We start from the raw sequence: 14,474 nt of genomic DNA, 5'->3' as shown, positions 1-14,474 counted from the left end.
CCTGCTGTGTTCATCCAGCTCTACACCTTGTTATCTCAGATTCTAGCATCGGCAGTTCCTACTATCTTTCAGTTCCATTCTGTCTGCCAAAGTGCGTAACCTCACATTTTGCCACATTATATTCTGTGTGCCAAATTTTTGCTCAGTCATTTAATTTATCTGTATCCCTGTGCAGACTCTGTGTGGTCATCCTCAACACTTGCCTTTCCACGTATTTTAGTGTCGTCTGCAGATTTGGCGATAGTACGTTCACTTTCCTCATCCAAGTCGTCAATATCATAGAATTCCCATGGTGCAGACAGAGGCCATTTGGCCCAATGAGTTTGCACTGACTCTGAACAGCATCCCGCCCTATCCCCATAAGCCTGCATTTCCCATGGCTAACCCACCTAGCCTGCACATCCCTGGACATTGTGGGGTAATCTAACACAGCTAATCCACTGACACCTGTACATCTTTGGACTGAATTGAGAGAATGGGAGAGAAAATCAATACAAATGAGACATGGATTATAAGGAGAAGCTGGATAGGCTGGGACTTTTTTTTTTACCCCTAGAGTGTAGGAGGTTGAGGGTACCTTTTAGAGGTTTATAAAATGAGGGGCATAGATAAGGTGAATAGCAAAGATCTTTTCCGAAGGGTAGGGGAGTTCAAAACTACAGGGTATAGGTTTAAAGTGAGAGGGGAAGGACTTGAAAGGGACCCTGAGGGGCAACATTTTCAAGCAGAGGGTATGGAACGAACTGCCAGAGGAAGTGGTAGAGATGGGTACAATAACAACATCTAAAAGACATTTGGACAAGTGCATGGACAGAAAAGGTTTAGAGGGACATGGGCCAAACGCAAGCAAATTGGCCTAGTTTAGTTTGGGATACCTGGTTTGCATGGACGAGTTGGACCGAAGGGTCTGTTTCCAGTTGAATGACTCTATGAATAGGAAGGGTTTAGAGGATATGGGCCAAATGCTGGCAAATGGGAGCAGACTAATTTAGAATATCTGGTCAGCAGGGACGAGTAGGACCAAAGGGTCTGTATCAGTGCTGTTGGACTCCCTAGTGAAGAGTCACTGGACGAGAAACGTTAACTCTGTTTTCTCTCTCCCCAGACCTGCTGACTTTCTCCAGCCATGTGTTTTTTTTTTGTTGTTTCAGATCCCCAGCGCCCGCAGTCCTTGTTACTTCCACGTCACGTCGCCCCCTCCCCCCCACCCCCCAACAACCCGACTTCCCATCCATCTGCCGTTCGTCCTGATCGGGGAGGATGGAGAGCGTGAAACTCAACAACGGGGTGGAGATGCCGCTGCTGGGCCTGGGCACCTTCAAGCTGCGGGGGTACGAGGCCGTGTACCGGGCACTGGACTCTGCCCTGGGGCACGGCTACCGCTCCGTGGACACGGCGAGCGTGTACGGCAACGAGGCGGACATTGGGCAGGCGCTGGCGGAGCTGCTTCCGAAGCACGGCCTCTCCCGGGCCGACATCTTCATCACCAGCAAGCTGTCACCGGCAGACCAGGGGGAGCGGGCGGAAGAGGGTGCCTTACGGAGCCTGGAGGCCTTGGGCTGCCAATACCTGGACCTCTACCTCATCCACTGGCCTGGCAGACAGGGCTGGAAGAGTGAGGACCCCCGTAACCGGGTCTGCCGGCGCCACAGCTGGGAAGTGCTGGAAGGCCTGTACGAGAGCGGCCGTTTCCGTGCCATCGGTGTCTCCAACTACACAGTGGGCCACCTCCGAGAGATGCTGGAGCACTGCCGGGTGACGCCCGCTGTGCTGCAGGTGGAGTATCACCCGCGCCTGGTGCAGAGCGACCTGCTGGCCTTCTGCGCCGAGCGCGGCCTCCACCTGCAGGCCTACTCCTCGCTGGGCTCCGGGCGCCTGCTGGAGGAGCCTCAGGTCCAAGCCCTGGCCGTCGCCTACGGCCGCAGCCCGGCCCAGGTGCTGCTGCGCTGGGCCGTGCAGCAGGGAATCGGCGTCATCCCCAAATCGGCCGAGCCTGAGCGTGTGGCCGCCAACGCCCAGCTTTTCGACTTCCGCCTGAGAGAGGAGGACGCTGAGCTACTGAGCAGCCTGCAGTCCGACAGCCACTACTGCTGGGACCCCCGGGCTGTCGTCTGAGCAGAGCCGGACATCTGAGTACTGACTTACCCCCTCCCCACCCACCGCCCCGGCCCCAGCCCCGGTCCCAGCTCCTAACTCAAACTCGGATGCACCAAGGATGTGACAGGGGTTGTAGCGTTCGCACCTCTGGGCCAGAAGGTTCAAGACTGCCACCCCCCCAACCCCCACCCGTTGCTCCAGAGTTGTGTCGCCTCATGTCTGAAAATAAACGTTGATTGTAAATATTGACAAGACTTTGTTCTGGAATCTGTAACGCACAGGAATAGGCCCTCCCCCACCCCAATCCTTCACCCCCCCCATCCCTTCCCCATCCCCTCCCCCTACACCCCCCTGATCCCCTCCCCTCCCCTCCCCTCCCCTCCTCCCTCCCTTCGTAATCTTTGGATCCCCTTTCCAATCAAGAATCTGTCAATCTCAAGCATAAGGGGAGGTGGTGGCTTCGAGGTATTATCGCTGGACTGTTAATCCAGAGACCCAGCACCTGGGTTCGAATCCCAGATGGTGAAATTTGAATTCAATAAAAAAAAGGTCTGGAATTAAGGGTCTAATGGTGACCATGAAACCATTGTTGGGGAAAAACCCATCTGGTTCACTAATGCCCTTTAGGGAAGTAAACTGCCATCCTTACCTGGTCTGGCCTACATGTGACTCCAGACCCACAGCAATGTGATTGACTCTTAACTGCCCTCTGGGTAATTAGGGATGGACAATAAACACTGGGCCTAGCCAGCAATGCCCTCATACGTGAATGACTAAATTAAAAATTAACAGAAATTGCTGGAAAGTCTCAGCAGGTCTGGCAGAATTTGTGGAGCGAAAGCAGAGTTAACATTAAAGGTCCATTGACCCTTCTTCAGAACTACCGTTTCTATCTCTGTCTTAAAGACACTCGGTGAATTGGCCTCCACAGTTCTCTGCAGCAATATGTTCCACAGATTCACCACCACCCCCCCTCCTCATCTCAGTTCTAAAGGACCGTCCCTTCACTCTGAGGCTGTGCCCTTGGGTCCTAGTCTCTCCTACTCGTGGAAACACCTTTTCCACGTCCACTCTATCCAGGTCTCTCAGTATTCTGTAAGTTTCAATCTGATCCCCTTCTCATCCTTATAAACTCCATCGAGTACAGACCCAGAGTCCTTAACTGCTCCCCATGTGACAAGTCTTTCATCCCTGGGATCATTCTTGTAAACCTCCTCTGGATCCCCTCCAAGGCCAGCACATCTTTAATTAGATTTGGGGATCAAAACTGCTCACAATATTCCAAATGTGGCCTGACCAGAGCCTTACACAGCCTGAGCAGTACATTTCTGCTCTTGTATTCTAGCCCTCTTGAAATGAGTGCTAACATTGCATTTGCCTTCCTAACTGAACCTGCACGTTAACCTCAGAGAATCCTGAACTTGGACTCCCGAGTTCCTTTCTGCTTCAGATTTCCGAACCCTTTCCCCATTCAGAAAGTAGCCTATCCTTCTATCCTTCCTACCAAAGAGCATAACTTCATACTTTCCAACATTGTATTTCATCTGCCACTTTTTTGCCCACTCTCTAAGTCTATCCAGAAACTTCTGCAGCCTCCCTGACTCCTCAACACTACCTGTCCGTCTACCTATCTTTGTGTCATCTGCAAACATAACAGCAATGCCCTCAGTTCCTTCAGCCATAAAATTATTAAATATTAACGTGAACAGCTGCGGTCCCAACATGGACCCCTGCGGAACTCCACTAGTTAGTGGCTGCTATCCTGAAAAACAACACTTTACCTCCACTCTCTGCATACTGAAGGGCTTTTATGAGCCAGATGGGGCTTTACAGCGATTGATACTGTTTTGTTTCAAATAAAATGGTCTTTTGTTGCATTCATCTGCTACAGCAGGATTTGACCCCACATCCTGCATTACTCTGAATTAATAGTCTAGCAATAATACCACTAAGCCATTGCCTCCCACCTCCTTAGCTCTAGAACAGATTAAACAGTTTCAAACTGAAGATCCATGAGGTGTCCTCGGCGTCCAGCAGAGTTGCATTCAACCTGGAAGAACATAACAGCTAGGAGTAGGCCATTCGACATGATCTTGGCTGATCTCATCTCGGCCTCAACCCAGTTTCCTGTCCCGCTCCCTATAACCCTTTACTGATTGAAAATCTGTCCGTCTCCCCCTGAAATTTACTCAGTGTCCCCCACGCACACTCTGGGGCGGGGTGCGTGGTAGTGAATTCCACAGATTCACCCACCTCCCCCCACTTTGAGAGAAGTCATTCATCCTAATCCCTGTTTTACATCTGCCACCCCATATCCTGAAACAATGACCTCAAATTCTAGATTGTCCCACTTGAGGAAATGTCCTCAAGAGCGACGTTCAAGAGCAAACTATATGGTAAATGGAAAAGCCCTGGGGAAAACTGATGCACAGAGAGATCTGGGTGTTCAGGTCCATTGTACATTGAAGGTGGCAACGCAGTTCGATAGAGTGGTCAAGAAGGCATACGGCATGGTTTCATTCATCGGACGGGGTATTGAGTACAAGAGTTGGCAGGTCATGTTACAGTTGTATAGGACTTTGGTTCGACCACATTTGGAATACTACGTACAGTTCTGGTCGCCACATTACCAAAAGGATGTGGATGCTTTGGAGAGGGTGCAGAGGAGGTTCACCAGGATGTTTCCTGGTATGGAGGGTGCTAGCTATGAAGAGAGGTTGAGTAGATTAGGATTATTTACATTAGAAAGACGGAGGTTGAGGGGGGACCTGATTGAGGTCTACAAAATCATGACAGGTATAGACAGGGTGGATAGCAAGAAGCTTTTTCCCAGAGTGGGGGACTCAATTACTAGGAGTCACGATTTCAAGGTGAGAGGGGAAAAGTTTAAGGGAGATATGCGTGGAAAGTTCTTTACGCAGAGGGTGGTGGGTGCCTGGAATGCGTTGCCAGCGGAGGTGGTAGAGGCGGGCACGATAGCGTCATTTAAGATGTATCTAGACAGATACATGAATGGGCAGGGAGCAGAGGGATACAGATCCTTGAAAAATAGGCGACAAGTTTAGATAGAGGATCTGGATCGGTGCAGGTTTGGAGGGCCGAAGGGCCTGTTCCTGTGCTGTAATTTTCTTTGTTCTCTTTGTTCTTTGTCCTCTCTCCACCTACTTTGTCAGTCTCTTTCAGCCTTTAAAATACCTCAATTAGATCTCCTTTTATTCTTCTAACCTGCAGGGAGTGTAGGTCTAAACTGCTCAATCTCTCTTCGTAATACAAACCTGATATCAATCCTAGTGAACTTCTAGTCAACTGATGGTCAGGTGTATTCCCCCCATTCTGCCATTCTTACACCTCATTGTGGCTTTCTGTGTGAACCCTGGAGGTGGGAAATGTGAGCCTGGTGTTGGATAGAGGCATACAGCATGGAAACAGACCACTCGGTCCAACCAGTCCATGTCTCCCTTAATCCCAAATTAAACCAGTCTCACCTGCCTGCGTTTGACCCAAATCCCTCCAAATATTTCTTTTTCGTTTACTTATCCAAATGTCTTTTAACCGTAACTGTACCCACATCCACCACTTCCTCTGGACGTTCATTCCACACACGAACCACTCTGTGTAAGAAAGTTGCCCCTCAGATCCTTTTTAAATCTTTCTCCTTTCACCTTAAAAGTCTGTCCCCTGGCCTTGAAGTCCCCTACCCGAGAGAAAGGACACTGCCATTCAACTTATCTTTACCCCTCTTGATTTTATAAACCTCTATAAGGTCATCTCTCTACCTCCTACACTCCAGTGAAAAAAGCCCCTGTCAGTCCAGCCTCTTCTTATAACTCAAACCCTCCATTCCTGGCAACATCCTGGTCAATCTCTTCTGAACCCTTTCTAGTATAATAATATCCTCATAATATCTACAGAAAAGCCCTGGGTTTAGATGTAGCAGCACAGTGCCTAACACTAAACCATCTGGTGTAAAATTCACACATTACTTAACCATTATGAAAATGTTGACGTGGCTCTTGAAAGTGAAAGGATGAACAACTTTGAGCAGGTCCCAGATACACCTCCCACTTCACTCAATCCAGTCTTCTTAAATGCAAGCAGGGTGACCTCTTTGCAGAACACCTCCCTTCTGTCTGCAAAAATGACCCTGAGCTTCCCACTGCCTGCCACATCAACCCATTACCGTGTTTGCTGGCCAACATCTCTGACTCAGGCTTGCTGCAGTGCTCCAGCGAAGCTCAGCACAAACTGGAAGAACAGCATCTCATTTTCTGCTTGGGAGCTCTTCAACCTTCTGGGAATCTGTACTGAGTTCTCGCATGCCACTACCCGAAACCCCACACACTAAACCTTGTCATCACATGGCCTGCTACCACAAACAACCCATTGCCAATAGTCCCCATTAGCAGCCACTCATTCTCCCAGACTGACCATTACCCATTCCTTTGTCCAACTGTTTCTCTCTCTATCTGGGCTCCATCCCAGCCTATCATTTACTCTTTCCCTCCACCCTTTCTCTAGCATATATCCTAACATTTCCCTTGCTACATTCAATTCTGAAGAAGGGTCACTGGACCCGAAATGTTAACTCTGCTTTCCTCGCCCACAGATGCTGCCTGAGTTTCTCCACCAATTTCTGATTTTGTTTCTGACAATGCAGCTTATTGGCAGAGTGTGTTATTAGGGGTTTGATGAGTCAGAAAATTAAGCTTAAGGGTTAACTTCTTTTTTAAAAAGTGAGACGTAACCTTGCTTGCTTGCAATAAGCATTTTATTGGAAACACTTGAAGTTTCTTCCAGATTCGGACAGGGGTAAGGAATCTCGGTAGCTGCAGGTAGTTAAGCATTTCGTTAAGTAACTGATCTTGATTTGGTTTGCTTCACAGCTTCCTCTTCTGAGTCTCTTTTCACATAAATGAAGGAGGTGCACAGAGAGCAACACAAGGGGTTAGCTGAATGAGGGAGTTAAGACAGGAAAGGAGGAGTCCATCCCTTTTTCAAGCATGGCCAGCCTTCAGGAGTGAAGGGGTAGAGAAGCTGCACGGGAAGGGGCAGGGAGACAGTAGGAGTCTGCTCCTCCCAACCAAAAAACTGCCAATGGAGAAAATGAAACAGGTAAGTGATTGACTGGTGAGTATTTTGCTCACTTGTCTTCTAAAACCTGGGAAATCAATTAGTAATTGTAAGGATCTGTTCCGGAAGTAGGAAGTACACTAGCCATAATAAAGCTATGTCAGCTTGTTCATTATTAATCAATAAAGGGAAATTAAGGTACAATAAACGAGGCCGGACAGGCGGTGTGTTGTGACTGCAGAGAGTGGAAGCTCCTGGATACTAACAAGTATGTCCAGCTCCAGGGGTATTGGCTCAGAGTCAATGAGCTGGAGGCCAGTCTGTGGACACTGATGCATTGGGGGAGGTGTTGGGATCACAACTTTATTCAAGGAGGCAGTTAGGCCCTTTAGGGTAGGGTCAGGAAGATATAACAGCAGCTGCGAAAGGTCTGGGAGCTAGAACTCTCTGCAAATCATAGAATCTCTACAATGTGGAAGCAGGCCATTCGGCCCATTGAGTCCACAACGATCCTCCAAAGAGCATTCCACCCCCTATCCTATGCCTGCTGGAGGGTCAGTACCAAGGGAGCGCCGCACTGTTGGAGGGTCAGTACTGAGGGAGTGCTGCACTGTCGGAGGGTCAGTACTGAGGGAGCGCCGCACTGTCGGAGGGTCAGTGCTGAGGGAGCGCCGCACTGTCGGAGCGTCAGTGCTGAGGGAGCACCGCACTGTCGGAGGGTCAGTGCCGAGGGAGTGCTGCACTGTCAGACGGTCAAAGTGAGTTGTCTTTGGTCCTGTCACAGAAACAATTTTCGGGATGTATAACAGCTGATGAGATTCCTGGGTCTGTCTGAGTGCATCAGTGAGAGCTCTGAAGAATCTTTTTGCTGTAGTTTGTCATCTATCCACATGATGTCACTGTTCTGCTGGGATGTGGGCCTGTCCAGACTGAACAACTCCCATTTTGAAGATATCTGATAGTTTGCAAGCCTGCAGGGCAACATCTAAAACTCTTTCTGTGTCTGTGTCTGTGTGTATGTGTGTGTGTGTTAGATGGTACACCCATTCTGCGCTCTGTATGTGGGTTAGATTTGTACACCCTTCTCCACTGTGTGTGTGCTAAACTGGTACGCACTGTTAGGAAGGGGAGGTCGAAACCCTCTGATAATTGAAATCGAAACACAAGCCCCCAATCTGTTACAGCAGGAGTAGAGGTCCCCTTCTAATAATTAAACCTGAAACACCCAGAGAAGATCACCTCACCTAAGATAACAAGGTGTAGAGCTGGATGAACACAGCAGGCCGAGCAGCATCAGAGGATCAGGAAAACTGACATTTCGGGTCTGGACCCTTCTTCATTTTCTGAAGAAGGGTCCAGACCCGAAACGTCAGCTTTCCTGCTGTGTTCATCCAGCTCTACACCTTGTTATCTCAGATTCTCGAGCATCAGCAGTTCCCACTATCTCCCCTCACCTAATCTGTTATACTGTTATGGAGAAGGGGAGGTTAAATGAAAGAAAATCCCTGATGTTCATTTTATAAGTAACAAGTAACAAATGTATTTATTTACCCTAACAGTGAACAAATTAACCGAACTGAACTAAATTCTACTGGTATGCAGTTACAATAAATGTAAGGCCCACTTATATAAACCCAAGTAATAAGAATATAAATTAAAATTTAGTCTCTCCAAGTCCACATGCCTTTCTTCTGCTGTTCTCAAGTCATAAACCCTTTCTTCCGCTAATCTGGCCATCAGGGAAGTTTACTCTGTGAAGTCTTCTGTGAGAGCTCTTAGCTAGAAGCACCGTGGTACATTTTATGGATAGATGGTGCTTTCTTAGAGAGCTTCACGATTTCTTGTGAGAGCTAGATGCTTATTTCTCAGGTGGCGGCTTGCTCTCATCCTGATTTTCAAAAACCCTCTCTGTATATACCTTGGATGACATACCAATTTCCTTACAATAGCATTGGTCTGAGGTTGTCAAAACCATTAGATTTAAATTGAATTCGCTTTCATTCGCTAAGTGCTTGGTGTAAATTAATTGGCTGATTCCAGCTTGTTATCAAAACAAGCTTAAGGTTTCCAATCACACGGGCAATTGGTACATGTTTCCATTTTAGAACTGGCTGCACATCTTCAGCTGCTTAGGACATTTTTGTATAAATCTCTTTAAGCTTAGAAAAGCACTTTACCTCTTAAAGGAGCCATGCACACTTCTCCCTTATCATTTTTTTTTACAAACAAATTCTAGCTTCCTGCCTTCCAATTCATGGTTACTGTACACAACTTCGTAACACCTCCCTGCTTAAGGAAAAAAAATGAACCATCATTATGAAAAGATGGCTTCATTTTTTAATAAATCTCAACACCATCATAACGAGATACATGGGTCTTTCATACTAATTCTGCATATATATATATATATAACATTGGACTGGACCAGGTCTATCTTATCTACACATTTTCTTTTAAACCCACTGTAATGCATGACCTGCAACGGGTACAATCTGTAAATTTAAAGCCTATAACATAAGACTCCAATGAAATAGTCTCATATTCTTGTCCTGAAATCTTTGCAAAAAGGTGAGAGGGTTGTGGTCTGCATACACAACTGGCTCCAAAACATTGTAAGATAAATATTAAAATGTTGTTGGGCCAGTACCAAACCCAATAACTGTTTTTCAATGGTGGAGTATTTTCGTTGCTGGATATTGAGTATCTTTGAAAAATAATCAATTGATCTTTCAATTCCACCATCATCCTCATGCATCAACTCAGCTCCAACCCCTCCGATGCTGGCATCGATAGTCACTTTAAAAGGTTTCAAGAAATTTGGTGTGGCTAGAACTGGTGCGGTGGTTATATTAAATTCAAAAAATGCCTCCTGCCATTGTTCTGTCCACTGAAATTTCATTTTCTTCTTCAGCAAATCTGTCAGTGGAGCTACCACGCTACTAAAGTTTGGTACAATCCGCTCAGTCCCAAAAATCGAAATACCTCTTTCTTCGAGGATGGTCTTGGAAATTCCCTGATGGCCTTCGTCTTCCCGTTCCTCAGGGTCATCCTTCCATGACCGATGTTGTGTCCCAAAAACATCACTTCTGTCTTCGTGAATTCAGATTTGGCTAAATTTATAACCAGTTTTGCCTCCTGTAGTCTTTGAAAGAACTCTGCCAAATGCACCATGTGATCTTTCCGTGAATGGCTAAAGATCACTAAATCATCTATATAGACAGCATAATTAGTCAATTCTGCCACAACTCTGTGCATAAGCCTTTGAAATGTGGCTGATGTGTTCTTCACTCCAAAGGGCATTACTTTAAATTGATACAGCCCATTTGGGGTTACAAACACAGAAACTTCTTTCACACAGTAACCACGCAGTAAGTCTAACTTTGTGATGTAAGTGGCTTGTCCAACTGTTTCCACACAGTCCTGCAGACTTGGAATTGGCTATGAGTACGATTCAGTTATGGCATCGACCTTCTGATAGTCCACACAGAATCATTGAGTACCGTCAGGTTTGGGAACTAACACAACTCCATTCACTTTGACTCGGCTCGATACTGTCTTCTTGGAGCATCGCTTCCAATTCCTTCTGTACCTTTTCAGCTTTGAGGGGATTAAGCCCGTAGAGGAGTTGTTTTATTGAAACAGCATTCCCTACTTCAACCTCATGTACCATAATATAAGTCCTCCCTATTCTATTCCTACACATGTCCTCATATTGCTGCAACAAGCCTTTCAATGCAGTTCTCTGTTCCTGACACAAATAGCTCACTATCCCATCCCATTCTCCAAGGACTTCCTCATTATTTAACTTATTTTGAAGCACCTCAAAATCCAAACCATCTGGATTTGATTCCTCACTCTGAGGAGCAGTAACTAATATCTGTTTCTCTGGCTCCCTGTCCCTGTCATATTCATATGACATGCCCGATGAAGTTTTCTCCAATCTAGCTTCTTTACCAGATAATTCACCTGACTCAACATCTTCTCAATAAGATAAGGATGACTAAACCTTACTTTGAAGGGCTGTCCTACCCACTGGACAGCACCAATACTTTATTCCCATGGGCAAATATACGAATTTTAGATTTCTTACCTGCTTTTTGCTTCATTAGATGCTGTGCCACCTTCAGATGTTGCCTAGCTAATTCACCTACTCTGTTTAATCTTTCTCTCACCTCAGATACATAATCCAACTGTGAGATCTCTGACTTCAAACCTATCAACTTTTCATTAATTAATTTTAAATGCCCTTTTACTTTGTGTCCGAATATCAATTCAAATGGAGTAAACTGAGTTGATTTGTTTGGAGCATCTCTCATAGCAAACAATATAAATGGGATACCTTTATCCCAATCGTTTGGGTAATCTTGGCAATAAGCCTCAGCATGGTCTTTAGGGTCTGATGTCACCTTCCCAATGCTCCCTGGGATTCAGGATGGTACGGAACTTGAAAAAGTTTTGGACCCCTAAACTATCCATGACCTCCTTCAATAGTTTGGCAGTAAAATTGGGCCCTTGGTCTGACTGAATCTCCCTGGGTGGATCATAATAGGTAAAGAAAGTAAGAAACTCCTCCACAACTTTTTTTTGCCGTAACATTCCGTAATGGAATCGCCTCCGGAAACCTGGTAGACGCATCCATTATGGTTTGGAAATACTGGTTCCCTCTTTTGGTTTTAAGGAGGGGACCTACACAAGTAATCATAGTCTGCATGAAAGGGTCTTCAAATGTGGGAATTAGCATCAAAGGCGCTGGTTTTATTACTGCCTGTGGCTTTCCCACCGTCTGATACGTACAGCAGGTACGGCAAAACTCAACCACATCCCTATGTAATCCAGGCCAATAGAAATGCTTCTGTACCTTAGCCTGAGTCTTCCTCACCCCTAGATGACCTCCCACAGGTAATTTGTGTGCTACCCACAATGTTTCCTGTCTCTACGTTACTGGTAACACAATCTGGTGAACTTCCACCCATTTCTCCTCTGCACTAACCTGCCACTGTCTCCATTTTCGCCTTAGGATTCTATCCTTAAGATAATAACATTAGGGAATACATTCTGTTTCCTTTTCTGGGTAGGCTTTATGATATAAACCTTTTATTGTCTCATCTTTTTGTTGTAACTCCGTTAATCTTTCAGAACTAAACACCTCTGCCTCATCCTCCACCTGTTCAGGTTTTTCCTTTACCATTTCATCCAACAGGACGTCAGCTAACTGGACCTCAACTCTTTTGTCTCTCTCTTTGGTTTTTCCTTCTTGCTGTAACTTATCACTGTGGGATCTCGTAGCTATACAGTCTGGAAAAATTCCAGGGTATTTTTCTTTTAACTCCTCAGTTCTCTGGTTTTCCATTGGCTTCTTCACTACAAAGGGCGTCATTCCCACCTTTGATCCTGCTGGGTCGTTTCCAAGAACAAACTGTATTCCTGGAATAGACACTCTTTCAGTCACTCCCACTGTCACTTCCCCAGTCTTGGTTGGACTTTCCAACCTGATCTTACACAGGGGAACGCAAAATCTCTCTCCATTTATTCCACAGATTACCACTCTTCCGGGTAACATTTCAGAAAGAGTGCAAATACTTTCATCTCTTACTATTAGAGAGTGGTTATCTCCCTTACCTATCAGTATTTTAACTCCTTTACCTTCTCCCCCTGTTCTTCCTGAGTAACCCTTACCCACTGAGGTGAAGTCTTTGTAGAGATCAGACACTGTCTCACTATCCAGCCTGTGACTAGGCTGTGCACGTTCCTGCAGCTCCTCAAATTCTTTTGGGATTTCCTTCACTACCTCAACTAATCCCACTGGTTTAGCCTATTTTACGACATCCTTTTTCCCAGTGCCTTTTTTAAACCACCAGCACTGCGACTTTGTGTGTTCCACTCCATTACAGTGAAAACACCTGATGCCTTTCACCTCCTTCTCACCCTCTTGGGTTTTGTTTTCCCCTGTGACAAACTGTTCCCAGTGTGGTCTACTGTTTCTCATTGAAGAGTCTCCCTTTTTCCCAATTTCTATCCCTCACGGAATGAAATTGTTGTTGGAATCTAGATTTTGATTTGTACATGATGCGTAATCAATTGCCACCTTAGCAGCTCCCCTCTGTTTAAACTTTCTGTTCCTCAACATGAGTCCTCATCATTTCTGGAAGTGAGTCTTTAAACTCCTCCAGCAGGATAATCTCTCGAAGATCCTTATATGTCTTTTCTATATTTTATGCTCTCACCCATCTATTCGACACAAGTCTGACCTGGTTCCTTCCTTATATTTCTGAACCGTTGTCTCTGTGCTTCTGGTACCAATTCATAGACACTCAAAATAGCCTGTTTTCACTTGTTCATAGTCTCCTGACACCTCCCCTGACAGCGCTACAAACACCTCACTAGCCCTACCTACCAACTTGGTCTGAAATAACATTACCCACACATTCTCTGGCCAGTCCATCTGACTAGCCAATTTCTCAAAAGAAATAAAAAAAGGCTTCGACATCTTTTTCATCGAACTTTGGTAATGTTTGGACATATTTGTGTATATCCTGACCAGGATGTTGCCTATGATGAGTTTGCTCATCCTCACTTCTATCTTGTACTTTTCCCTCTGCTATTTGAAGTCTTTTTGCTTCAAGTTCCAAGTTCAACTTTTCCAACTCGAACATTCTTTCCCAATCTTCCCTTTTTCTTTTTGCTCAGCTAAGAACCTTCTCTCCCTTTCTTTATCTTCTTACGTGGCACTTCTTTCCGTTTCTTTCTCTTCTAACTCCAATTGTCTAATTTTCAATTTTATTTTCTCTCACTCCACTGCACTTGCCTGTTTCTCTGGTTTACCTAAATGCTTGACCAACTCCATTACAATTTCATCTTTCCCCTTATCCCCGGTTAGACCCAATTCTAGCCTGTTTGCTAAGTCTAAATGTATATCCTTCCTCTGTCTGTCTAAAATGTCTTGGCAAACTTGGGAAGCATCTTCAAACCCCAGAGATAACGCAGTGTGGAGCTGGAGGAACACAGCAGGCCAGGCAGCATCAGAGGAGCAGGAAAGCTGACGTTTCGGGGTCGGGACCCTTCTTCAGAAATGGCTTTCCTGCTCCTCTGATGCTGCCAGCCCTGCTGTGTTCCTCCAGCTCCACAATGTGTTATCTCTGACTCCAGGATCGGCAGTTGTGTGTTATACTGGTACACCCATTCCCCACTCTCTGAGTGTTAGAGTGGTACACCCATTACCCACCCTGTGAGTGTTAGACTGGTACACCCATTCCTCACCGAGTGTGTGTGTTAGACTGCTACACCCATTCTCCACTCTCTGTGTGTGT

General features: G+C 45.9%; 2 protein-coding genes across 4 annotated transcripts in view; both read left to right on the top strand.

Moving 5' to 3' along the window:
* The window catches only part of zgc:101765 (uncharacterized protein LOC450036 homolog), a 17,730-nt gene extending 15,381 nt beyond the window's left edge, over positions 1-2,349 (top strand). For all 3 annotated transcript variants that reach the window (XM_048619671.1, XM_048619672.1, XM_020524837.2), the window contains exon 2: positions 1,152-2,349. In XM_048619671.1, the coding sequence (XP_048475628.1) occupies positions 1,261-2,115 (855 nt within the window). In that variant the 5' untranslated portion in view covers positions 1,152-1,260 and the 3' untranslated portion in view covers positions 2,116-2,349. The remainder of the gene's footprint in view (positions 1-1,151) is intronic.
* gpha2 (glycoprotein hormone subunit alpha 2) overlaps positions 1-14,474 on the top strand; it is an 83,696-nt gene that overhangs the window by 62,469 nt on the left and 6,753 nt on the right. The gene's annotated exons all lie outside the window — the stretch shown is intronic.

The sequence above is a fragment of the Rhincodon typus genome, chromosome 43 (assembly GCF_021869965.1).
Source record: "Rhincodon typus isolate 14 chromosome 43, sRhiTyp1.1, whole genome shotgun sequence".
Taxonomy (NCBI): domain Eukaryota; kingdom Metazoa; phylum Chordata; class Chondrichthyes; order Orectolobiformes; family Rhincodontidae; genus Rhincodon; species Rhincodon typus.
Note: the sequence above shows the minus strand (reverse complement) of the source record. Positions and strands in the feature narration are given on the sequence as shown.